At 37.9% G+C, this 27563-nt stretch overlaps 2 protein-coding genes and 1 long non-coding RNA gene across 7 annotated transcripts in view; 2 read left to right on the forward strand and 1 right to left on the reverse strand.

Moving 5' to 3' along the window:
• Nucleotides 1-1521: 1521 nt before the first annotated feature.
• Nucleotides 1522-25829, forward strand: mknk1 (MAPK interacting serine/threonine kinase 1). The gene is made up of 14 exons (XM_062039335.1): nt 1522-1681; nt 5281-5346; nt 9670-9778; nt 9848-9952; nt 10024-10121; nt 10193-10272; nt 10358-10431; nt 10510-10614; nt 11851-11906; nt 14414-14509; nt 14634-14828; nt 20326-20490; nt 20573-20616; nt 24752-25829. The coding sequence occupies exons 2-14, from the start codon at nt 5290-5292 to the stop codon at nt 24963-24965; spliced, it is 1398 nt and encodes a 465-aa protein (XP_061895319.1). The 5' UTR covers nt 1522-1681; nt 5281-5289; the 3' UTR covers nt 24966-25829.
• Nucleotides 20824-27563, reverse strand: part of LOC133644661 (uncharacterized) — a 117353-nt gene continuing 110613 nt past the window's right edge. For 3 of the 5 annotated variants that reach the window (XR_009824810.1, XR_009824809.1, XR_009824806.1), the window contains one exon: nt 24253-26734. This is a non-coding gene — a long non-coding RNA (uncharacterized LOC133644661). Of the gene's footprint in view, nt 21038-24252; nt 26735-27563 lie in introns of those variants that run through there. The other 2 variants (XR_009824808.1, XR_009824807.1) reach the window with 2 other exon arrangements.
• On the forward strand, nt 26102-27185 carry LOC133644660 (transmembrane protein 275-like). The gene is made up of 2 exons (XM_062039336.1): nt 26102-26162; nt 26234-27185. The coding sequence occupies exon 2, from the start codon at nt 26302-26304 to the stop codon at nt 26755-26757; it is 456 nt and encodes a 151-aa protein (XP_061895320.1). The 5' UTR covers nt 26102-26162; nt 26234-26301; the 3' UTR covers nt 26758-27185.

Here is a 27563-nt window from a genome sequence, read left to right on the forward strand (position 1 = left end):
ATATATATATATATATATATATATATATATATATATATATATATATATATATATATATATATATATATATATATATATATATATATATATATATATGTATATATATTATATATATATATGTGTGTGTGTATATATATGTATATATATATATATATTATATATATGTGTGTGTGTATATATATGTATATATATATATATATTACATATATATATGTGTGTATATATATGTATATATATATATATATGTGTGTATATATATGTATACGTACGTGTGTGTGTATATACTGTATATATATATATATATATATATATATATATATATATACACACACACACTATTGGATGAAAGATTGTATTTTCTTTGAAATTAAACATTTTCATAAATTACTCATCTGTCATCTTTGAAGAACAAATAGCGTAATGATAAAATCACAAAATGTTACTTACAATATCTGTATTCACGCACGTAACTTGAACATTTAGCATATTAGTAACCGCAAGCAATTTATGGAATGGATTGAGCAAAGAGGTCAAACAATTGTTTAAACCCAGTGTTTAAAAAGTACAAGTTAGAGGAATACTGATTACAATCTTCAACCATATTAATGAACGACATATTCCATCATATTCAGTAAATTATGTGAAACATACAGTAAAATAACGACCTAATCATGTGAACTGTATTGTATTTATTTATTCATTCATTGTTGTTGTGTTGAAGAACGAAAAAGGAAATGAACAATTGTGTTAGAAATTATTCCCAGACCAAAGGGGTAGGACTAAATAAGATCTGATTCTTCCTACTCCTTTTCGGACATGTCAGAATGTGAAACTGTTAACATGTTCGAAACACCACTACGTTATTGTCTTTTATTACTCATTTGTTTTTTGTTGTTTTGTTTTGGGTTTTTTTTTTTTTTTTTTTAACATGTCCAAATATTTACAATACAATACAAAATTACATTTGTCAAAAATGTATAAAGTCTTAATTGTTTTTTTGTTTTTTAGTTTAAATGGCATTCTAAGCAAGGCATAAAAAGTTCACTACTTTAAACAAAACATTAGCTATAATATTATTTTTTTTATTTTAGAAACCTTTATTTATAATCTGCAACATTTACAAACAATCGAGAAATAATAATAATCAAAAAAGTACAAAAACAGTACAAAACAGCGCCAGGGGGTTGTAAACTCAAAGTATAACTAAAATAGAATGACAAAATATATATATAACAAAGTGCAAAGCCATAGGCTCACACAAGTTCTGTAAATAATTAAAATTTGGAACACAGCATCATAGATTTCACAGCTTTTTGATTGTTAGAGGTAGAGAGTGTTTTAAAGTAGAGTTCTAATTCTTTTTTAACGGCACAAAAAACAGGTCGGGTATTGAGAAACTTACATTTATGAATATAAAACTTAGCCAATAGTATAATGAGGTTGCAAAGGTAAAATTCCTTCAAATGTTTTTAAACATTAGCTATAAAGGGAAAAGGCCTGCCGCTTCGGTGACGTCACCTATTCCAACCAATGGGAGAAGGTCGTACGCGGAAGTGTACATGTCTGTTGACGTGCTTTCCCGCTTGTCACCTCGCCGGTGGATTTCAGGCTCGCATGGAAGTTACATCAGCAGTCGGCGGCCCTGACAGGAGGGCATTCGGCCAGTTTTCTGTGGGTTCAGGTGAGTACACTCATGATTATATTGTCGTGTTGGCTGTACCGACACCCGGGCAGTCTTTAGATATAATAAAATACGTAGTAATGGGTGTCGGGAGTAGAAACTAGCAAACAGGTTGTGCCAGCTAGCCGTGTAGCCAACAACATACGTCGTGTGTGCATTCTTCTTACACGGCTTCACATAACGTTTTATACAGAGCGGAATGGGAATAATATTGGTTGTCACTGCGGCAAAAGTATCTTAAAACATGTAAATAAAGCTTATGAAAGCGACCATTGGGGGAACTGCTTGGCTTACAGTGACGTCACATCATTTGCCAGCGTTGCATTCTGACGTGGCGTTTCTGTTGCGTTATATATATACTATATGGCGGGCAGTGCGTTTCCCACCTAGGCCATCAGTGATGTCCGACTTCAATAATTACCTCTCAACATACCATAATTAAGTCCCCAAATGACCACTGCTGGAGAAATACTATACAGAAACACATTTACGAAATACTGGGTAGGGATCATGTTAAGAAATTATCGAGTTCGATGCCATTATCGAATCTTCTTATCGAACCGATTCCTTATCGAATCTCTTATCGAATCCAGATAGGTTGTTGTGTGCACTGAGTTCCAAAAGCCATAGATGTTATATGACCAGAGGTGGGTAGAGTAGCCAGAAATTGTACTCAAGTAAGAGTACTGTTACTTTAGAGATTTATTACTCAAGTAAAAGTAAGGAGTAGTCACCCAAATATTTACTTGAGTAAAAGTAAAAAGTATGTTGTGAAAAAACTACTCAAGTACTGAGTAACTGATGAGTAACCTGTTCGTTTAATGATGACGGCAACAAATAATGCACAAAAACATAAAAACAGCAATGAGCAAATTCACAGCCAGGAATATCTCTTAAGCAACTAAAACAATAATATATATTAAATAATAATACATTAACATAAAAAAAATTAAGGCAAATTGAGCCACAATAACTTAACAGCACCATAGGCTCAGTAAGCAGAGATTACAAAGGAAAATAACAAGTTAGCCTTAACGCAAACCATAAACTGATAGGTGTGGGCTGCACCTGGGAAGACACTGTGCACTTCTGATTGGTGTTTGTATGCATGCGTGTGTGTGTGTGTGTGTGTGTGTCTTTGTCTGTCTCTCTATGAGGCTGCAGTGCGTTAATAAATGTCCCCACACGATGTACATTTGACAGTGATTCATAGCAGGGAAGCTAACATCAGCCTACGGTGACAGCCAAAATATCTACTAACGTTACTTACCGCGATGTGCTTCCTCAAATTTGACGTTGAGTTCATGTAAGCTTAAGCTTGTTGCCGCTGAAACTTTGTGTAGTTAATCATGTGACCGCCTGGCTCTGTTTGATTGGTGAAACGGAGTCAAATGTCACCAGTGACTGTATTTGATTAGTGAAACATAGGCATGCGATAGATCCTACTTTGAAGGTCTGTCTGACAAACCAAAACAAACAAAGCGTTCATTAACAGATCGATAAAAATCAGTAGCGAGTAGCGAGCTGAATGTAGATGAATGGAGCGGAGTAAAAGTAGCGTTTGTTCTCTACAAATATACTCAAGTAAAAGTATGTTGCATTAAAACTACTCTTAGAAGTTCAATTTATCCCAAAAGTTACTCAAGTAGATGTAACGGAGTAAATGTAGCGCGTTACTACCCACCTCTGTATATGACTGGGCCGGCACGCTGTTTATATGGAAGAAAAGCGGACGTGACTGAGGACAGCATGCGGACTTAACTGAGGACAGCATGCGGCCGTTAAAGGTTGAAGGTTTCAGGTGAGAGAGGACGCTAAAGGCACGCCCCCCAGTGAGCATAAAGTGCTGCTATGTGCGTTGTAAATAAAAAAAATTGCAGACAAACACATCACCAACATGGACGAGGTGCCGCTCACTTTCGACATCCCGGTGAAGCACACTGGAGAAGAAGGGGACCAGCACGGTAGCGAATTGATACGCACAACGGGGCAAGAGAAGTCGGCTTTTACTGTTGTGCTAGCTTGCTATGCTAATGGACAACTAGACTGACTTTGACAATGACGAGAGGGAATCTGGCGTGTTTGATGGAGAACTTGCCCAGCTGTTCATTTCCGATACAGAAGATGAGGACTTTGATGGATTTGTGGATGAGGATTGATCAAAAAATAATGTGAGTACATTGATAAATACTTCAATAAAGTACAACCGAACTCAGCTTTGCTCCTGCTGCCTTTTTAAAACAGTGTAAATGCATGCTAGCGTATGTTTTAAGCTAGCGTATGTTTTAAGCCAGCGTATGTTTTAAACTAGCGTATGTTTAACCATGCCTGCGCCCAAAAATACGTTGCGCCTTATTTATGCGTTAAATACAGAAATAGCACCCTTAACTGACACGGCGCCTTTTAATACGGTGCGCCCTATGGTCGCGAAAATACGGTATGGTGGCTTCGATAACGGGAACCGGTTCTCAAAAAGGGATTTGAATCCACGGAATCAGTTCTTTTCTTACCGAACAATCGGGAGAACCGGTTTCGAACATCATCCGTACTACTGGGCATTGAATCCCCACCAACAGTGTACATAACAGGTTATTTTCTGGCGCATTTAAAAATCAATAAACCCGCATCAGCAATTAAAACATATCTTATGTGGTACTGTCAAAATTTAAATAGCAAAAAACATATTAAACGTGAAAAAAATAAAGACATCTGAACTCACAATCTGTAGAACCCATTCGAGCTTCCGGGGTTGGCCGACTTAGTCTCACAAGATGTAGTTTCTCTTTAAGTATCCTTCTTGAAAATGGCCTTGCAAATATATGTGTTGTCTTGTCTAATCATAAAAGATGCAGATGAGGCGTGTTGGCTGAGTTCTTAAAGTTTACTCCACAAGGTGCTCATCAAAAACATCCCGCTGCCAGCATGGCTAAACGCGGCTACTGCGCATGCTCTTCAGTACTGTGGCATGCGGGGTAATGGAGTTCTTACCTAGCTCATAATCACTGTATATCTGCCTTAGGCCATCTAGAAGGCCTTACTGACAACAACTTGAAATCTGATTGGCTATCACAACTGTCTATCAACTGTATGTCCCCGTTCACTTAAGGTGCACGGACGCCAGCATTGTTGAATCTGAAGGCCCCTGGCAGATTTCGTACAGCATGGCAACATAAGCTAGCTGAATTCTGATTGGATAGAAACTCTATAACCTAAAAACAACAGCGCTGGAAGGAACATAATTTGACATGAAGAGAATAAGTACTTTTATCTTTAATTATGATCATAATTTCTGGTTATGTTAGGCCAGCAGAGAAGGCCTTGCTGGCCCTGACGGCACACCACTGCTGTATTATAATATTAGCACAGCTTATTTTTAGCTGAATGTGTGAGTAATAGAAACTGGATGAATGGATAGTGGGGTTCCCAAACTAGGAACATGTGCCACCCCTTTCTGTTGACGACATAATCATATTTTTCCATGACTGACATTCCTTACCGGTGTATCAACTTGTCTTGTTATGATTTCTGTGTAAGCGTCAACAGATTCAGTGTATTTATTCCAGGCCAGGCCAACTAAATATTTGCGGTGTGCCTTTCAGTTGGCAGACATGGTGAGACACCACAGCATGATGACGGAGTTACAAGCCTTCAAGCACTCACCCCAGGTACGATCTGTCACAGCGTTGCCTTACAAACAACGTCCTTATCAGTCCACTGACTGTCAGTGCTTATCTACCTGAGCACACAAATGTTTCACCACTTTCAGTGAGTCATGTGCACATACAGTACTTCTGGTAATAGCCAACGTTAGATAAAGTTGGCGTTTACTGGATTAACTGCACGCTACTGTTCTGGCAGGTTCCCAGCATGAAAGGATGCATTAAAATTAGGGGTGTAACGATTCGTTTTAACTTCGATTCAGTTCAGAATTTCTGGTTGCCGATACGATTCAAGGATGATTGCAGCTTTTTGTTTTAGCACAATTCGATTCAAAACGATTCAGTGAGTTGAAATCGATTCGGTAGCTTTTTAGCACAAACAAAATCAACTAGTCTGACTGTAAAATAAATACTGGATACTGCACAGTGAACATGATGTTTCCTATTTCCTGTTATTTCTTGTAAGTGAATTACGTATAATTTAATTATGGATATAAACAAACAAAGAAACAACAATTAATGGCAATTAAAGTGCAATCAACACTTTAGGCTGAACTAACAAGAGGAAACCTTTTCTGCTCTCATTTTCAATATTCAAGAAACTCAACAAAAGTACAGTAACCAACATTTTATTAATAGATTTACCTGCTACTTCCCTGTTTACAAATATACAATATTAATATCAAAAATAAAATGCACAACAAGCCACAATAAATACAAACGTGACAACCCAATAACATAAATCCACACAACAAAATAAAAACGCAACGAAAGCTACTGCGGACAATTTTTGACCACTCACTGACTTTCTATTGCGGAAAGTTGAAAATGGTCTAATGAACAAAGTTGGAATAGTAAGTGAAGTGTGACCATTTTTTCAGCTGAGAAAGGCTCTAGCACCCCCCGCAACCCAAAAGGGACAAGCGGTAGAAAATGGAGGGATGGAAATACCTTTCAATAATACTAATATACTATGTTCATTACACTGTTTTTAACCTTCCACCTGAGGAAGTTGATCTGTCGCCGTAACTTGCTCCGCTGTCAATTCCGTTTTGTCCGTCTAGTCCTTTGTGGCTTAAACTTGTTGTGTCTTTATATTGTGTTGTGGCGTTTGTATTTGGTGTGGCTTTTGCAATCGAGTCGTAGCTTAAAGTTGTTGTTTTGTGGCTTAATGATAGACTTGTGGCTTTTGCATTTGTTGTGACCTTTTTCAGCCTCCGTAGCTATCTGCCATTCTTGTTTTGACAACTGATGGCGATGACGCCACAGACTTGAATAGAGTTAAATAGCCGGTAACACTTTAGTATGGGGAACATATTCACCATTAATTAGTTGCTTATTAAAGTAACAAAGACTTAATTTAGAGTTAATTGAACACTAGGGGAACATATAAGGGTAAGAGTTAGGGTTACTAATAAACAATAATTCTGAGGTTATTGAGGGAAGACTCTTTTTTTATTTTTTTTATTCATTTTTTATTTTATTTATTTATTTTTTATTTTTTGTGTGTGTGTCCTGTCCAGCTTCTCAGGCAAATCATATAGTTGATGTAGATGCCCATATCGGCTGTTCAGATTTACTTTACAAAAGAGAAGTGTAGGCTACTTCTCTTGTTGCCTTATTTGTATTTGACTTTATTAAATGTATTATATTATCATTTGGTGCAGCCGGGCCGGAGCAGGAGGGGATAGAAAGAGAAAAAAAGGAAGACGGGGAAATTGTGGGTAAAAGAGGGGGATTAGACAGAGAGACAACAACAGCAAACACAACAATAACAACAACAATAGAGCAACATCAACAAATACGATATGTACAAATATGATGGTAAAAGTGATAGCAAAGAAGCAGTTAGCGAAATAAATAATGATACAGAAATGACAATGAGCATTATTACACTACAAATGGAGCAATAAAATACCAATAGAAATAGCGCTATTGATAATGAACAATACCAATAATTTACCTCTATTATCAACAATACAGTTGTTCAAATGCAACAATACATATACGTAATGATAACTAGATATACAAAAGAATGCAGAAAAATAAAGGGGAAGAAAGAGAAGCAACCTATATTAACCTTGTAGATTGTTATAGTAGCAATAGGTTAAGCTTTGTCAGTGGAGGGAAGAGGGAAGACTCTTAGTTAATGGCTTACTGGTTGTATAATAAGGCCATGCAGAAGAATGCATTAATAGGTACTTAATAATGACTAATTAAGAGCCAATATGTTACTAATTTGCATGTTGATAATCAACTAATTAATGGTGAATATGTGTTCCCCATACTAAAGTGTTACCAAATAGCCTTATCAATAAAAGTGCTAAAATTCATATGAAGCCTGCCATTGTTAAATATGATGTTTTCCTTTTTCTATTATCGATAAAATTGATTGATTGCCTTTTAAAAAGATGTTGGATGTTGGATCGATTCCTATCTTGCCGGAAGGCAAATTTGCCAATCACAGATTGATGAATCTAAGGAGTATAAATCGATATATCGATTTATCGTAACACCCCTAAAAAATGTGATTTTACACCAATGTATTTATAGCGGTTCTTATTTGCAGAAAGTTCTATTACAGTAACAGTACCCTGGTCGTCGTCCATTTGTTTTGAATTTCTACTCGACAATGTTCAACTTAAGAAATAAAGAAAATGTAAATTATGCATTCAAAAACAAATTAACTCTGAGTAACATTTTTTTTAAACATTCTTAACTGTCATTGCAGCATAAAAAGAAGGCAGCCACAGTTAATAGCAAATTGTAAACACATTAAAACAGTTAGTCTCAACAAAATTGCAACGCTTGTAAATTAGTAAAAGGTGTAAACACATGACCTTTCTATTGTTGAACTTGGTAACAAGTAAGGATGATCTTTCCTATCGTTGAACTTGATAAGTAAAGACATTTTTTGTGACGCTGGAGTCTTAGTGCTTTGAATACACTTGCTTAATGCTTGGATTATTTTCTTTTTTGTTAAGGGTAGTCCTTTTGGAATAAGTGTTGCAAAAACACCACAGAAAAAGCCAACAACATACTCTCATTTTCAAAAATGTTAATTTCCCTCACTATGATGTTAAATAGAATCTATTCACACAAATGGAGTTTTAAATATATTCTGTCCACATAAAACATTCACTGGCTGTCATGCCTATTTTGGCCGATCACAAGCTACAGTATAAGAAACTACCACAACGGACTTGGTTACGCATTACAACACCTCTATTTATCAATATAGTCATATATTAGATGTACATAACGTGTTTATTATCTTTAAAGACAGTGCCCACTTACTCAGTGCAACAAACATGAATGTTTTTTTGTTTTTTTTTATCATCTTTGTGTGTTATAAGGTTCACACATGCATGTCCACAGCTGCACACAATGAAAACAACACTGTAAGTCAATAACTGAATGTTCTGTTCTTAAATGAGGTTTCAAAACATGAGATAATGTTTCCCATTTCTTATTACATAGAACAAAAACTCTGTTTTACCCATTCTCACACAAACTGAAGCTGGCCGGAGTTTTCCACAAGCTCGGTTTTAAGGACAAACACCAAGATTTGCTTATGGACCAAAAGCCAAAACTCAAAATATGTGTTAAAATATCCATATTTGTGTGGACATCGGGTTTGTCCAAATTTGGACTTTTATTTCAAGTCATTTGAAGAATTGGAATTCAAATTGAACTGCACTGGATGTTAAATTAGAATTGCAAGTGAAATTAAATATGCCAAGTAATATGAATAATTTGTGTGGTTTATTTTTTGTTGTTTCTTTGCTTAAATACTTGACAAACACGAACATTCCACAAATTCCATCCATTAAAAATCCTTGGATAAAGTAAAGCATTCTGGCAATTGAAATATTTACCCACAATTTGAAAGTTATAGTTAATCAAATTAATTCATCTGTTTTATAGAAGGAGCTTTTATTTTCAAGTGCCAATGAAAAAAATCTGCTGTAATTATTTATACATATTAAAAATATTTATGCGAAATATTCAAACAGTATATTTTAAATGATTATTCTGGAATACACCACAATCATAAATTACAATTTCAATTCCACGTTTTAATTCAGTTCTACTTCCTGTTTGCAACCTCAATTCAAATTCAAGGAATTTACTTTCAAAGCATATTTTTCCTCAAAATGTTTCCCAAATTCTGAATTTCACAACATCACACTTTGAGTTGTTCCGCTGCTGATGTGGCAGCTGTCGAGCTCTACAAAGTAAGATTTAAAATGTGAAAAATAATGCATTTCCTCTACTGTCTCTACTGAACAGGCAGCTGATCTACTGACCTCCTTATTTTCCTCTCAGTTTCAGGGCAACTCCCTGGCTGCAAGCCAAGTAGGGCAGTGTTATGATGAACAGCCGCACAATGGGATGACTTCAGAGGACAAGCAGCACCTGGTTCAACTCCCAGCAGGTGCAGCTAGCCTACCATCCGGTGCAGTGGAGACATAGTTTTATATTTGACATTCATGTCTCTCATTAGAAGTTGAGCTCAGCCAGAGCGAGCCTTTGAACATCCCATATACATCCAAACGAAAGAAGAAGAAAAGATCAAGAGCGACAGACAGCTGCACTAGCACTTTTGATGGTAATAACATTAGATTTTGTGTAGGCCACATAGAAATAAGAATCTGGATCATGTTGTCATTGTTTTTTCAGACCTGTACAAGTTAACGGATGAGGTTCTTGGTCAGGGGGCCTTTGCTAAAGTCCAAGGATGTGTAAGCCTGCAGAATGGACGGGAGTATGCTGTGAAGGTGAGTTTAAGACTGTACACAACTGCCTTGCTGTATGAAACCTTATATAACATTAAATGCATTTCTCATAGATCATTGAAAAGAACGCAGGACACAACCGCAGCCGAGTCTTTCGAGAAGTGGAGACTCTCTACCAGTGTCAAGGAAACAAGTGAGGAAATATCACTGTCACATCTGCTATGAAATAAACCATTTTTAACTCAAGCGGACACCAATTGGGGACTTTTTTGACCCAGGAACATTCTGGAATTGATTGAGTTCTTTGAAGACCACACTTGCTTTTATTTGGTGTTTGAAAAGTTGCGAGGAGGTGAGTGGAAACGAGCGAGCACCTATTGTCTGCCCGCTATTCAACACACCATGACCATGTGATGGCTCTGTCTCCCAGGCTCCATTCTTACGCACATCCAGAACCGGAAGCACTTTGACGAGCTGGAGGCCAGCAAGGTTGTACGCGACATCGCCCAAGCTCTCAACTTTTTACACACAAAGGGTATGTCCAACTGTCATCCCAAACATGCAATGGCAGGGTTCTCACTAGGGCTGCATCTAACGATTAATTTGATAATCGATTAATCTGTCAATTATTACTTCGATTAATAATCGGAGAAAAGAGACAAACTACATTTCTATACTATCCAGTATTTTATTGAAAAAAAACAGCATACTGGCACCATACTTATTTTGATTATGGTTTCTCAGCTGTTTGTAAATGTTGCAGTTTATAAACAAAGGTTTATTAAAAAAAAATAATAATAAAAAAAATGTTTAATTAAAAAAAAAACCTCTGCGCATGCGCATAGCATAGATCGAACGAATCGATGACTAAATTAATCGGCAACTATTTTAATAATCAATTTTAATCGATTTAATCAATTACTTGTTGCAGCCCTAGTTCTCACATGTCCTGGACAGCCTGGATAATGACCGAAAAATGGAAACATGAAATTATCCTGCAAAATGATTTATCCTCCCCCCTGCCTTGTGATCGGATGCAAAGAGGTTAAAAGTTATGCGCATGACTGTTGTCACCATAGCTTCTGGGCAACATTAAGGCACATTGGTTCTCTGCTTCTTGCTGACACATGGAGCCCAATATGTGTTTCCACTTAAAGCAGTTCTCCAACCTTGCGTTTCCAATTAACTGTCACTAGCTTTAGCAGTTTTCCAGATGTAGCGGCGAGAAACAAAACTAACATCTGTATGTGGAAAAGTGTCGCTAGTATTTTGTCCGCGAGTGAAAGGCTTTTCTTTCCAGCAGTTGATTTGTAAACTGAGGTGAACCAAAGAAAATTGCTGTTTTAATGAAAATATATAAATATTTTTCGAGAAAGTGTCGGACAGAAAGTAGTAGAAAAGAAAAATATATTTTTGTGTTGGCAATTGTCCAATTAAACATTGTAACTCCAGTATGTCATGCTAAATAAGTGTAATGTGTACTTCAATGTGTGTTTGCATTATTCTGTTGTATATTTTACAGATTAAAAACTGCACATCAAATGTCTGAGTAGTAAACAGAAACAATCTGGGTAATTGCAAGTAACAAGGCTTGGCAAGAACGCTTCCAAAGAATGAGGAGAACACAGGAATGTATTAGCAAATAGTGTATGACTTGATAACTTGAAAATGTCCTGGAGAAGTTATGGAAAGTAATTTCAGTGAAAGAGTGGGATGGGAACCTTGAAATAATGTGTCCTGGTTGTCATGGTAACAGTGTGTTGTCCTACAGGTATTGCTCACAGAGACCTCAAACTGGAAAATATCCTTTGTGAAAACACTGATCAAGTAAGTCAGATACTTGAAATTCTTCTTTGAATGTGGTTTTAGCCTTGCAACAGTGCTTTAACTGTTTGAAAACCTGCTTTGTATAAAACTATTTCTTAAAATATTAAAAGTCAAAGGAATTTATCATTTAATATATTTATTTTAAAGAATGGTAGGTGATTCACAGAGTAAATCTACAGTAGAGGGTTTAGCAACTGTTTCTCTATTAATGTAAAGGTAGTCGTCGTCGTCCCCCTACCCCCTCCAATAAAATACATAATATTCATAACTTACTTCTGACAACTGGCACTCTCTTTAGTACAAATATATATAAAAATATACTGTATATCTTGAAGTCGTCACCTCTTTTCTTTTCCCCCAGACACGGTCAAAAATAAACTTCATAAACATAACAACAATAGGAACACATGCACACTGTCCGATCGATTTGCATTAAAAAAAAGCTGCTTTTAGCAGCATCTATGTCGCACATCGGTGTAGGGCACTTGTCAAGATTTAATGAAAATAATACTTTGTATTTCTTCATAGTCTGAAGCTTCTGGTTGAGCGCTTTACTAAATGCCCAAATAAGTATGTTCACCTTGCTGTGATGTCACAACGTAGCCAGACTGCAAAACCCCGTGAACAGATGGATGCATAACTGCATGCAATCTCATGCCAAAATGCATGAACCTTAGGATTTGACGTGATGGCGTTGTAACAACATTTATAAGTCAGAAGGTCCCCATCAAGAAGAAGTATATTACTGTATTTCTGCCAACACTGGCCTTTAACACGTCCCAATCAAACACCACAACTACAAACTCCGTTTCCATATGAGTTGGGAAATTGTGTTAGATGTAAATATAAACGGAATACAATGATTTGCAAATCCTTTTCAACCCATATTCAATTGAATGCACTACAAAGACAAGATATTTGATGTTCAAACTCATAAACTTTTTTTTTTTTTTGCAAATAATAATTAACTTAGAATTTCATGGCTGCAACACGTGCCAAAGTAGTTGGGAAAGGGCATGTTCACCACTGTGTTACATGGCCTTTCCTTTTAACAACACTCAGTAAACTTTTGGGAACTGAGGAGATACATTTTTTAAGCTTCTCAGGTGGAATTCTTTCCCATTCTTGCTTGATGTACAGCTTAAGTTGTTCAACAGTCCGGGGGTCTCCGGTGTGGTATTTTAGGCTTCATAATGCGCCACACATTTTCAATGGGAGACAGGTCTGGACTACAGGCAGGCCAGTCTAGTACCCACACTCTTTTACTATGAAGCCATGTTGATGTAACACGTGGCTTGGCATTGTCTTGCTGAAATAAGCAGGGGCGTCCTCTGTAACGTTGCTTGGATGGCAACATATGTTGCTCCAAAACCTGTATGTACCTTTCACCATTAATGGCGCCTTCACAGATGTGTAAGTTACCCATGTCTTGGCCACTTATACACCCCCATACCATCACAGATGCTGGTTTTTCAACTTTGCGCCTATAAGAATTCGGATGGTTCTTTTCCTCTTTGGTCCGGAGGACATGACGTCCACAGTTTCCAAAAACAATTTGAAATGTGAACTCGTCAGACCACAGAACACTTTTCCACTTTGTATCAGTCCATCTTAGATGAGCTCAGGCCCAGCTAAGCTGACGGCGTTTCTGGGTGTTGTTGATAAACGGTTTTCGCCTTGCATAGGAGAGTTTTAACTTGCACTTACAGATGTAGCGACCAACTGTAGTTACTGACAGTGGGTTTCTGAAGTGTTCCTGAGCCCATGTGGTGATATCCTTTACACACTGATGTCGCTTGTTGATGCAGTACAGCCTGAGGGATCGAAGGTCACGGGCTTAGCTGCTTACGTGCAGTGATTTCTCCAGATTCTCTGAACCCTTTGATGATATTACGGACCGTAGATGGTGAAATCCCTAAATTCCTTGCAATAGCTGGTTGAGAAAGGTTGTTCTTAAACTGTTCAACAATTTGCTCACGCATTTGTTGACAAAGTGGTGACCCTCGCCCCATCCTTGTTTGTGAATGACTGAGCATTTCATGGAATCTACTTTTATACCCAATCATGGCACCCACCTGTTCCCAATTAGCCTGTTCACCTGTGGGATGTTCCAAATAAGTGTTTGATGAGCATTCCTTAACTTTATCAGTATTTATTGCCACCTTTCCCAACTTCTTTGTCATGTGTTGCTGGCATCAAATTCTAAAGTTAAGGATTATTTGCAAAAAAAAAAAAAGTTTATCAATTTGAACATCAAAAATGTTGTCTTTGTAGCATATTCAACTGAATATGGGTTGAAAATGATTTGCAAATCATTGTATTCCGTTTATATTTACATCTAACACAATTTCCCAACTCATATGGAAACGGGGTTTGTAGATACCAAGCTGCAATTAAACCGACGCACCTCCAAGACTGAAGACAATTTCCCCCCCTTATTAAAAAAAAAAAGTTTTTCGATTTCATTTCCTAATCACTTAAGTTGACCCTGTTCAACTTCTACTCAGGTGTCACCAGTTATGATCTGTGACTTTGACCTGGGAAGTGGCGTGAAACTCAGCAGCGCCTGCATGCCAATAACCACTCCTGAGCTTACTACGCCGGTAAGACTGATAACTTTTATATATTTTTTTAAACCGCAGTCATTCTAGTAAAAAAAAACAAAAAAACACAACAAGTTGTCCACTAACACGGGAACCATCATTGGAACATTTGCTCTCTTCTCAGTGCGGCTCCGCAGAATACATGGCTCCTGAAGTGGTGGAGGTGTTCACTGATGAAGCGTCCTTCTACGACAAGCGCTGTGACCTGTGGAGCCTCGGGGTCATCCTCTACATCCTGTTAAGTGGCAGCCCCCCTTTTACGGGCCACTGTGGCAGCGACTGCGGGTGGGACCGGGGGGAAATATGCCGCACGTGTCAGGTATGCTCGCCAGCAATGTCTAACGTGTTTCTCTCAAACATTTATCAAAGATTTGATCAAAATGTCACTGCTTTTTACAACAATTACTGACCAGCTGAACACTTGTTAGCATCTTAAATTACACTGCAAAAAGTCAGTGTTCAAAAACAAGAAAAAAAAATACAAAAATGAGGGGTATTTTATTTGAACTAAGCAAAAATATCTGCCAATAGAACAAGAAAATTTGGCTTGTCAAGACTTTCCAAAACAAGTAAAATTAGCTAACTTCAATGAACCCCCAAATACCTTAAAATAAGTATATTCTCACTAATAACAAGTGCACTTTTCTTGGTAGAAAAAAAAAAAAAGAGACATTTTTGCTCAATATGTTGAAAAATATTCTTAAATTAAGTAAATGCTAGTGCCATTATCTTGACATAATGATATGCGTTCGGCATTACATTTTTGAAACCAGCAAACTTGTACTAAAAACTAATTTATTGTTCTTAATGGAAAGGCAACAAGGCAACCGCTTGTTACTCTCGTGGTCTCCTAACCGCTCAGGCAAATCATATTGTCTAAAAATGCATTTATCCATCGATAACATGACATCATTGCACCAAGTGCGTGCTCTTTCAGTCAATTAGTGCGCATATATACAGCCTGGCCCCTGGCCAAACATTTTTTAATTGGAATTTTGAAGAATTTATCTGAATGTGCATGATCTATTTCTGTTCAAAATTGTTAGAAATGTCACATATTAAATGTTTAAATATTAACTGTCAGTTTACTGTACTGTGCCAACTGTACTACTATATGAGTACGTATTTTCTATTGTTTTATTGAAAATAAAACAGCAAAGTCCATTTGGCTGTCATCTGTTTTAATTATGAGACACAATTGTGTCAAAGTCATGATTTTTTTTTTTTAATGCTTGAAATAAGAAATTATTTTTTTAAAAAGTAGTTTTATACTTGTAAGTGTTGATGACACAGCTTTGCATCAGTTGATATTCTAGTTTCAAGCATGTTTTACTCAATATAGGTCATACAATCTCAGCAACAAGCTGTAATATCTTACTGAGATAATTTAGTACCAAAACCCTTTAAACAAGTAAAACACTCTAACATAAAATCTGCTTAGTGAGAAGAATTATCTTATCAGACACAAAATAAGCAAATATCACCCTTATTTGCGATATTTAATCTTACTTAGATTTCAGTTTTTGCAGTGTACCAGTAGAGTGGAAAAACAAGTTGCCTCTACATTGAAGCTATTATCATATATATGTGATTTTTATGACACCTAAAGACTTCCAAAGTTTGCGAATAAATCGATATGATATAAGTAGTATCAATCTCACAAAGATTCCCGAGCAATTTTGAGAGCTGGGGCCGTACTTATCAAGCTTCTTAGAGTGCCATTTTACACTTAAGTCCTGAGAATTTGCGAAATTTAGTCCTACTCTCAAACTTAAGAATAAAAGCTTTTTATCAACGTTCTTAAGTCTAAGAATCACTCCTACTCTCCACGATATTTAAGAGACCTTCAGAGGTGTCTTAAGTGGTTAGGAGTTGCCAGCAGGGGATGGCACTGAGGCGAGAGAGACGTGCGCGAACGTTCAGGGAACGGAACAATGTTGTTGTTTTTTTGATGACGAGCAGCTGATCAAACGGTATCGTTTAGACAGAGCGGATATTATTTTTGTCACAGATTTAATACTTTTCAATTCCTTGTTGATTTCTGCATGTGGCTGCAGTGGGCTAGTATATATAGAGCCACCCACACCAGTTTCAAATTAGTTGCCTAATTAATGAATTGGAAAGAAAATGTTATGACAGTAGCGTATGTGTGTGGCCGTGAGGTGAGTGACGTCAGTGAGTGTGTGGGCGATAGAAGAGAGGGAGCGGTAGCGTGAGTGCCGGCGGGTACTAGTTTGTTTTGTATTATTTTGTAGTTTATTGTCAAAATATACACTCCCATTGTCCACTTAAATATTTCCAAGATATTTCTTTATTCTTAGACAACGGATTCCCTTCCGTGATTGGTCATTTCTATGGACACAGAAATGACGTCACCTAAAATTCAGTTTACGGCACATAGTAATGTCGTAATTCAGCTCTGAGTGTGACACTTAAGATTCAGTCCTACACTTCGCTGAAAGTGTGAGTAAGACGCTTGATAACTAACTTTTAAGTGCAGCTTTCAGCGAAGAATTTATTTACTCTTAAGTCAACTCTTAGCAGACTTCTTAGGAGTAATTCTAAGAAGCTTGATAAGTACGGCCCCTGATGAGCTAGCCAGTCACGTGATTTATAATCTAGCATAACTTTGACGAGCCAAGATGCGGTGATGTGGGAGCAGCAGAACATTGCTACCGGCTCAGAGTAAAGCAGCAGAGGGCTACTTTAGCTGTCTGTATTATTGCGCCGCTAAGAAATAGTTTGTCTGCGTTAGTGCTTATATTAACAAAATCGCTAATATTTGGTTAATATTCAGGTCACGATATGTTTATAGAATATTGTTGGCGTGTTTTGGATGGTTATTACCAGTGTTGGAACGTAACGTGTTACTGTAACGCCGTTAGTTTCGGCGGTAACTAGTAATCTAACGCGTTATTTTTTATATTCAGTAACTCAGTTACCGTTACTACATGATGCGTTACAGCGTTATTTTACGTTATTTTTTATGTAGTATCGGCTAGAAACAGAAGATCTGAGTGTGTTTTATTGCAGCGCTACGGTGTCGTTCTTCTGAATCTCTTGTGTCACACGGAGGAGGCGCGCTGTGTGTGTGTCTGAGTGTGGGGAGGCAGGGAGGGGTGTGCGCAGCAGCATTCGTGAGGGAGGGGCGGAGACAGAGAAAGCGAGAGAGTTGTTAACGCGCATGCGTCGCCAGGCTCAGCTTTTTATCGATAGGTTTATCAGATTTAATTTTTTATTATCTATAGCAGGGGTGTCAAAAGTGTGCACCGGAGGCCATTTGCGGCCCACAGCTAATGTTTTAAAGGCCCACAGCACATTCTAAAAATACTATTAAAATAAACAAAAACATAACAAAATTGAAATAAAAAAGCTTAAAGGTGAATTGTAATTTAGAAAGAGTTGCAATGTTGACTATAATAAAACAAAGCTGTTTTTTTTTCTTTCAAACTGTCATTGCTCAAAACATAATATTGAATCATAATCAATGTTATTATGAATTATAGTACACACACTCTGTCAATTATTTTATATACTCTTTATTTCTAGACTTCTAGGGTGTTTGATTATCACATCACTCTAAATGTATAGACTATAAAGTTCACAAACAAAAAGAGGGATGCTAGTGGGCCAGGCCAATCTTTACTTATCTCTAAAACTGGGGAAATGTGTAGAGTGTTCTGGGCTTCAGACATGATTTTATTTCAGAATTCCTTGAGAGAAAAAACGCCTGGTTAGGCTTTGGTATGTAAAGTTAAAGTACTTCCTTGGTTTACAGCTATGTTGTTATTATGCTGTTTGTTACTTATGTATGTTATGTTGCAGGTATTTAAAATAGTTTTGTCAATTTGTTCTGGCCTGAAATAAATTGGCCCTTTGAAACATATCTTTGTCTTTGTGTGTTGTATGTAGAGCACATTGCTTAGCAGAGTTCAGTGATGCAAATGCAGTCAAGTTGATCAACAGATTGTATTATTCTCCAGTGCAATAACAGTACTGAAATGAAGGCTAAAAGGGCATTAATGGGAGCTTTAAAAAAAAAAAGAAAAGAAAAAAGTAACTAAATAGTTACTTTTCACAGTAACGCATTACTTTTTGGTGTAAGTAACTGAATTAGTAACTGAGTTACTTTTGAAATAAAGTAACTAGTAACTGTAACTAGTTACTGGTTTTCAGTAACTAACCCAACACTGGTTATTACATATATACTTACAGCGTGTAAGTATATATGTGTAGACGTTAATGGAGGTTTTTGGATGTTTTTTAAAGCACTTTGTAGGCGCAATTGAGCAAATCCCATTACCTCCATTGATTTACGAGTTAGAATGCATAAAAAATAAAAACATAGGTGTTTTTTGTCTTACATAACGATGGTGAATAATAGACAAAATTCCCCCAAAAAGGGCAGTTCCCCTTTAACATCTCCATCAGGGCTGTTCATACGGCGGCCAAATGTTGCCCTGCAAGGACACTGCCACTGAAATAACTGCATCATTTTTTTCTTTTTAAACAGCTGAGTGTCCCTGACATATTTGCTGAGTGTTTTTATGGTCGGTCCGGCAGAATAGCAGAGTGCTCTTATCAAACAGCCTGGAGGATCTTTTGACTGTCATTTTCGCATCCGTTTCCTAAAAAACAGCAGAGCTCTCCTACCATATGAAGGATCTTTGAGTAGCATAAAGCTCTTCTGTTGGTAGAGGATCTTTGACGTGGTGCTTCTTTTGAAAATAATGTACTTTTTATATGATTATTTAAGCCTTGCATTTAAATTGTGTAGGTACATATTACCAGTAATCCTTATCTTCGTCCGAATAGTCCTTAGCTTATTGAAACAATTACTTATAAAAGTAAATATCCCTGGTCTACCGGCACACAATGTAAATGAGCAGCAGCCGTATTAGCGAGGCCTTGGACAAGGTTATGAAAAATCTGTATATTATTGCACGGTTGTCTTCTGTGTGCGTTCATTGTTGACGTATTGCTCCTCACTTGTCACCGCGTGGTGTAGAGCAGGTTGCCGCGGTTACCAAAGACAAGCGAGTGTCATCACCTGATCGTCATCAGACTGCGTTTGTCGAGAGACGCCATCGTGTCGTCATCACACTGCAAAAAGTCAGTGTTCAAAAACAAGAGGGGAAAAAAAAATAATTAGGAGTATTTTATTTGAACTCAGCAAAATTATCTGCCAATAGAACAAGAAAATGTGACTTTCCAAAACAAGTAAAATTAGCTAACCTCAATAAACCCAAAAATACCTTAAAATAAGTATATTCTCACTAATAACAACTGTACTACTATATGAGTACGTATTTTCTATTGTTTCATAGAAAATAAAACAGCAAAAGTCCATTTGGCTGTCATCTGTTTTAATATGAGACACAATTGTGTCAGTCATGATTTTTTTTTCATGCTTGAAATAAGAAGTTATTACTTTAAAAAAGTAGTTTTATACCTGTAAGTGTTGATGACACAGCTTTGCAACAATTGTTATTCTAGTTTCAAGCATGTTTTACTCAATATAGGTCATAAAATCTCAGCAACTAGCTGTAATATCTTACTGAGATCAGTTAGTACCAAAACACTTAAAACAAGCAAAACACTCTAACATAAAATCTGCTTAGTAGACAGAAAATAAGCAAATATCACCCTTATTTGAGATATTTAATCTTACTGAGATTTCAGTTTTTGCTGTGCAGCAGACCTGGTCCAGAAATGGAAGCCAATGGCACTTACAACATGGAGCTAGCGTGTGGAGAATGTCGCCTGCTTGCGATAAAAAGCGTCTAATTCGACGCTGCGTGACGTTCCTCCTGCAGAGTCACCTGTTCGAGAGCATTCAGCAGGGCAAGTACGAGTTTCCTGACAAGGACTGGGCTCACATCTCACACGCAGCCAAGGATCTCATCACCAAGCTGTTGGTGCGAGACGCCATGCTGCGCCTCAGTGCGGCTCAGGTCCTCCTGCACCCTTGGGTCCAGGGGGTGAGTATTTTTACTGTTTTGTGCCTTTGTTCTTACTCCAGAGCAACTTTTAATGTCTGTTGCCTCACCTCTTTTTGTACAGAACGCACCAGAGAGAGGTCTTCCAACTCCTCAAGCCCTACAGAGGTAAGTCCTGTCCACTTCATGAAACCATTGAACGTGACATCTCTTCTGATTTTGGTTAGGTTTGGTCTTTCAGTTAAGGTTGTGTTTGGGGATCGAGGTTTGGACGCTTCCTAATTTTCCTGCACAGCACCCATTAGCATGGTTAATCAGAATCAGAATCAGATTCATCAGAATCAGAATAGTTTTATTGCCATTGTTTGAGAACAGGTTCACAAACTAGGAATTTTTCTTGGTGCAAACGTGCGACATAAAAACATATAACACATATTTGGTAATAAAAAGAGCTGTAACTGAGCTATCAGACTTAGAAGGAATTCAAGGAGCTGCTGTTAGGAGTTATTGTTCATTTGCCTGATGGCCGAGGGGAAAAAACTGTTCAGGTGGCGGGAGGTGTGGGTCTGGATGGAGCGTAGTCTCCTGCCTGAGGGGAGAATAGCGTGTGTCCAGGGTGAGAAGAGATGTTTTCATGTCCCACACTTTTGTCAACAAAGATCAACAATCACTCCTAAGAGGAGGCTAAAATACTTCACCTACTTCATGAAATCCATGTTTTGAGAGGCGGAAATTGTAGAGTGCTGATGCAAAGTTTGAGTTTGAGTTTATTTCGAACATGCATGCATACAACATGATACATTACAATTTCCAGTTTCTCTTTTCAACATGTTCGAAAAGGAGTAGGAAGAAGCAGAGCCTATTTAATCCTACCCCTTTTCTTTTACATAACAGTTGCTAAAACTTTTGTTCACTTCCTGTTCTCAATTTATTCACAATATACTCCATAAGTAATCACAATAAAAATAAATAAATAAATAATACTCGGTGAAGTAAGTTACATTTCATATGGTGAGATGAGTAAGATTATTTTGAAAATGGATGGATGGAGGAAATACATTCAGAATGTTTATCATGGTTCTTCTGGTGGTCAATGCATTAAAATCAGACACCACATCAGCCCACAGATTTAAATTTACCAGGAAATATAGAAGTTTCCTGATGCTGTCATCGTTACAAAGCATAATCACCCTGCTAAATATCCACATTAAAAGGTAAGAAGTTACGTAAAAAGCGTTTCGCTCCAACACAAGCTACCTCGTTACCAGGGTGAGGCAGAGCCTTACTTGTCTTGGGGGTAAAAAAAAAAGATTACCGTATTTTTCGGACTATAAGTCACAGTTTTTTTCATAGTTTGGCCGGGGGTGCGACTTATACTCAGGAGCGACTTATGTGTGAAATTATTAACACATTACCGTAAAATATTATTTAGCTCATTCACGTAAGAGACTAGACGTATAAGATTTCATGGGATTTAGCGATCAGGAGTGACAGATTGTTTGGTAAACGTATAGCATGTTCTATATGTTATAGTTATTTGAATGACTCTTACCATAATATGTTACGTTAACATACCAGGCACGTTCTCAATTGGTTATTTATGCCTCATATAACGTACACTTATTCAGCCTGTTGTTCACTATTCTTTATTTATTTTAAATTGCCTTTCAAATGTCTATTCTTGGTGTTGGGTTTTATCAAATAAATTTACCCAAAAAATGAGACTTATACTCCAGTGCGACTTATGTTTTTTTTCCTTCTTTATTATGCATTTTCGGCCGGTGCGACTTATACTCCGGAGCGACTTATACTAAAAAAATACGGTAATGAAACCAAAAAATAAATATTATTTGTCTATTAAATCGTGTTTTAAATGTATTTTATATATGATTAAAATTGCCTTTTAACATTTACTTGAGTAAAAATCTCTGAATGTACACACAAACCGATCATGAGGCGTAGCGTGTTACCTTACTGCTTGTCTGCTGGCACAATGTTGCTAAAATGTCTGCAGATACATTTTTACACCATGACTTTTTAGTTTGTACACGGTAGAATCTACAGCCTGTTTAATGTTAGTGTGACATCATTATATTCTTGATAATCAGACTCTGAAATGGAGAAAAGAGAAGTTGGAAATGCCAAAGCACTGCATAAAACATTAGTAAGCAGTACTCTGACTGGCCATACAGGGGGCGCTTGAGCGAGCAGACGCATGTCGCCACAGTGAAGGCCAGTGGGGGTTTTTTTCAAACTTTATAACAAACATGGCATTTGTATTACAAAAAGGCAGTGTAGATAACCAAAACTAGATCACATTTGTCTCTAAATTGGACTTTAAGACAAAATACAAAGTATGTTTTGGAGGAGAGATATTGCTGCTTAAATACAAAAAGGGAAGAAACGCTCCAAATATTGTATTCATTTTATTAAAGCAAATGGCACCAAAAAGTATTTAATAAGGACGTCATTGCAACAACACGTCATCAGTAGGGTAAAACTCCATGGAAAGCGTACATCAGGAGTTAGGTTGGGGTTCAGAGATGAGGACTGGGAAAGGATCAAGGTTATGAGTTTGGTTTAAGGCTGGAGATTTGGTTGAGGATTTGGTCCAAAGCAGTGCTTTTCAAACTTTTTACCACCAAGTACCACCTCAAAAGACACTTGGCCACCATAACGACCAACGTTAAAATACAGTAGCATAGTAGGCTCGAGTATTCATTAAAAACAAGGCAGGGGTTTTATTTAACAAGTGTATTTAATATTTTGGCCACTGTAACATTACACGATCGGTAGGTTGTGAGTTCAAACCCCAGCCGAGTCATACCAAAGACTATAAAAATGGGACCCATTACCTCCCTGCTTGGCACTCAGCATTAAGGGTTGGAATTGGGGGTTAAATCACCAAAATGATTCCCAGGCGTGGCCACCGCTGCTGCTCACTGCTCCCCTCACCTCCTAGGGGGTGAACAAGGGGATGGGTCAAATGCAGAGGACACATTTCACCACACCTGTCTCAAAACGTCATCAGGAGTCCCGACAAAACCCGTAAATGTAAGAAAATGCATATTTTACGAAACATTTTTTTGCTAAAATGTCGTAAGGGACCCTTACAAAAAAATTTAAAAAACGGACTTGCTTCAGCAGCACATATCTGGTGCTGTAGTTGTAGGGGATGTCTCAAAACGTCATCAGGAGTCCCGACAAAACCCGAAAATGTAAAAAAATGCATATTTTATGAAAAAAATATTTTTTGCTAAAATGTCGTAAGAAAATTCAAAAAAACGGACTTGCTTCAGCAGCACACTTATGGTGCTGTAGTTGTAGGAGATGTCTTAAAACGTCATCCGGAGTCCCGACAAAACCTAAAAATGGCAGAAAATGCTTTTTTTGGTAAAACTTTTTTTCACAAAAAAAAAATTCAAAAAAGAGACTTGCTTCAGCAGCACAATTCTGATGCTGTAGTTGTAGGAGATGTCTCAAAACGTCATCAGGAGTTCCGACACATACCGTAAATGGAAGAAAATGCATATTTTACGAAATAATTTTTTTGCTAAAATGTCGTAAGGGGGTAAAATAAAAAAAAAACGGACTTTCTTCAGCAGCACAATTCTGGTGCTGTAGTTGTAGGAGATGTCTCAAAACGTCATCAGGAGTCCCGACACGTACCGTAAATGTAAGAAAATGCATATTTTACGAAATAATTTTTTTGCTAAAATGTCGTAAGGGAGACCCTTACAAAAAATTCAAAAAAACGGACTTGCTTCAGCAGCACAATTATAGGGCTGTAGTTGTAGGAGATGTCTTAAAACGTCATCAGGAGTCCCGACAAAACCTAAAAATGGCAGAAAATGCATTTTTTGGGAAAACTTTTTTTCACAAAAATTTTTTCAAAAAAGAGACTTGCTTTAGCAGCACAATTCTGGTGCTGTAGTTGTAGGAGATGTCTCAAAACGTCATCAGGAGTCCCGACACATACCGTAAATGTAAGAAAATGGAAGAAAATGCATATTTTACGAAATAATTTTTTTGCTAAAATGTCGTAAGGGGGGACCCTTACAAAAAACTCAAAAAAACGGACTTGCTTCAGCAGCACAATTCTGGTGCTGTAGTTGTAGATGTCTCAAAACTTAACTTTAACTTAACACAGTTTGAACAGTTACACTGTGTTTAAAGATAATTAATACTTAATAATAATTGATTGAGAATTTCTGGGCTAAAGGTTTGGTAAGGTCCTATGCGTTGGGGTTAGGGTTGTAATAAGCGGTACTATAATGTAATAATGCGAGTGTTGACCCGATAGGAACAGCAGCACCAAAGACCTGAGCCTGTTTGCAGCAGAAGCCATCGCCTTCCACAGGCAGCTCTCTCAGCACGAGCAGCAGCAGGAGGACTCGGCCGTGGCAGTGGTTTGTTCCATGAGGCTTTCTCCTCCGTCCAACTCCAGACTGGCTCGCAGGAGGGCACAGTCCATCGCCCTGCGCACCACAGACCACACTTCTCAACTCACGGCCTGAAAGCCTCCTGCTCATCCTGCTTTTAGACCTTTTGGATCCTCTGTGTTTTTAGCAGCCTCTTATCACTTGGCAGTTCTTCCTCTTGGCTAGAGTCCGGACTTGTATCCAGGATGCACGAAACCCTTCCCCCCACACCAGAGACTTAAAGTTACATTTGATCTTACCACAGTTTTAATTTTCTTACCTTTTTTATTTGTTCTTTTATGAAGCCTATCCCAGCATGTGAAGTGTTTCCAATCATTAACTTTTCTCAAGCTATTTTCAGAAAAGCTGAAAGCTGACACAAACTACCTGGAGCACTGATGTACTTTAAACCTGCTTGACTCTAGAAGGCGTTTACACTTCACCTGCTTTGTGTGCGCTCTTTATTTACCTCTTGAAGAGACCAGAGGAACCTCAAAGTCAGTGAGACGACCTTTTCTGTCTTCCAACTTTAAATATGTCCACAGGTCATTTAAATAATTACTTTATATAGAATGATGAAAAAGGGTTACTGGTTTTTATTTTTATATGCTTTTTATTGGTGTCTTGTTCAGTCTGTTTGTTGCGAGTGTACCAAGAATGAGAGTATTATATTGTATCACTTTCCTTTGTCATGAGCCCATGTTCGTGTTTCCACCTGGTTGCCATGGACACAACATCTCTATAGCAACAACTCGCTGCCTAAAAGTGCAATAGCAATTATTTGTTAGACGAATAGCCTTTTATCAAACATGTTTAATCACCATTAAGTAAAGTGAGATCAGTATGCTGTAAAACGGAGGGAGGACGTCTTCCATTTATATTTTACAAATTGTCATCATGCATAAAGTAAGCTCTTTGGAGCATATTTTTACTGGTCAATAAACAATATCCTTTATTACTTTCTCTATTTATTTTCTGACTGTTGCTTAATATTTGGTGTTCAGGTCAATGTTTGGGATGATCCTAACTAGCAAAGCTGTTAGGATGCTGTTTAAGAGTTCTCTTTATGAGTGATGGATATTTCATTATTTTAGAGTATTTCATGTTCATCTTTAAATTATGCCAGTGTTAAAAGTGGGCGTGTCGCTCACCTAAAAAAGCGCTCTGGTGCCCCTAGCGGCAGTGCAGTGTAACAGCAGTGGTTTGGAGGCAAGAGCTGCTCAGTGAGTTGCTGACCTGCTGAGAGGAGCCAGCAGCTGTCCTGATTACACACTAACATGAAGACCAAGTAAGGTAAGTACAGCTAACTTTCTATTTATCTACATCATTATGAAATTAGTGGTTTTGTTTTCCTTTTTTACTAGTTTGGGTGCTGTAGAGTCATGTTTCCTACCTTCTGAGCTGACGAGTGCATCCGTCCTCCTCCTCCTCCATGGTGCTTCCAGAAAACAGCAGCAGACGTCCTGCAGCCCACAAACGCCACAAGCAGCGAGCCCGCAGCCTGCCTTCGCCGCCTCTGTGCTGCGCGTGCGGCCTGTGCGTCCTGCTGGCCGGGGTCAACGTCACCCTGGTGGGCGCCGTCGCCTTCGCCACCTACGCCCCGGCCGCCAACCCCCCCATCGTGATAGGGCCGCTCCTCTTGTTGACGGCCGCCGCTTTCTTCGCGGCGTGCTGCGCGGCCAGCAGGAGGCGACCCCCGGCCACCGGCTCGGCCTGTGGGGTCAAAGCGGGGTTGATGCGCGCGGGCGCGGCCTTCGAGATGGAAACCAGCGAGCACACGCTGCAGGACACGACGGGGGTCCAGGTGAGCCCCACCGACTCGTTCGACTCCGTCCACGGAACTCTGCCCGCTTTGACCTCAGATCCTGAAGTGCAAGTACAAAAATAAACACAAAGTTACATCTTTGACAGCATCATTATCTTCCACCGTGCAGGTGGACCTAATATTGTGCATGGATGCTTCTTATCTGCGCCGACAGCTGCCATGTGAGATTTGTGTTTACTCAGCGTTTTACACACGCACACGCACACACACACACACACACACACACACACAGCTGTGATTAAACCACAGCAGCGTAGCAGAGATAATAGACACTATTATTGCAGCCTGCCCTCCTTTTTTAGGCCTTATGGAAGCCATTAAAACAATATAATTATGACATGAACAATATTGTTGCTATGAAGAAGATGGTATCGCTTAGCAACCAGAGGTGGTGATGCTCGGAGTAATTACCAGTGCAAAGTTGATTAAACAAGGCACACCTGTTCTGTCTGTACCCTCAGACTAAAAAAAATATAGTAAATTAACAAGAAATTGATGAATATTAAAAATATATATAACGTATTTGTAGACAAGAAAAACATAGCACAGTTTAACAAACATCCAAAAAGTCATACTATAATCATCATTATTACTATTAAATTATCGCTTTTATATATTTGTTATCATTACTTTAAATTATTTAGAATTCAAGTAAATAAGAATGAATATAATTACCATAACGCCTATACAAATGTATAGAATGGGGGATGGGCTGTTACACTATAAAACATTAGTATTATTGTTTTTCTTATTTCTAAATGTACATTTTTAATGCACATGATCAACTGATTTCAAAGTGTGTGTCTCCATCTAGTGGACATAAAACGCCAGTACTATATAATTAAAAAACATGAATACTGTTCTGTATA

The sequence above is a fragment of the Entelurus aequoreus genome, linkage group LG27 (genome assembly GCF_033978785.1).
Source record: "Entelurus aequoreus isolate RoL-2023_Sb linkage group LG27, RoL_Eaeq_v1.1, whole genome shotgun sequence".
NCBI lineage: Eukaryota > Metazoa > Chordata > Actinopteri > Syngnathiformes > Syngnathidae > Entelurus > Entelurus aequoreus.

Excerpts from the sequence above, each read along its gene's own strand:
- mknk1 (XM_062039335.1), top strand. The coding sequence starts at position 5,290 with ATGGTGAGACACCACAGCATGATGACGGAGTTACAAGCCTTCAAGCAC. Across the intron at positions 10,273-10,357 it reads TACCAGTGTCAAGGAAACAA|GAACATTCTGGAATTGATTG; the intron begins GTGAGGAAATAT and ends TTTTTGACCCAG. Across the intron at positions 20,617-24,751 it reads ACTCCTCAAGCCCTACAGAG|GAACAGCAGCACCAAAGACC; the intron begins GTAAGTCCTGTC and ends TTGACCCGATAG.
- LOC133644660 (XM_062039336.1), top strand. The coding sequence starts at position 26,302 with ATGGTGCTTCCAGAAAACAGCAGCAGACGTCCTGCAGCCCACAAACGC.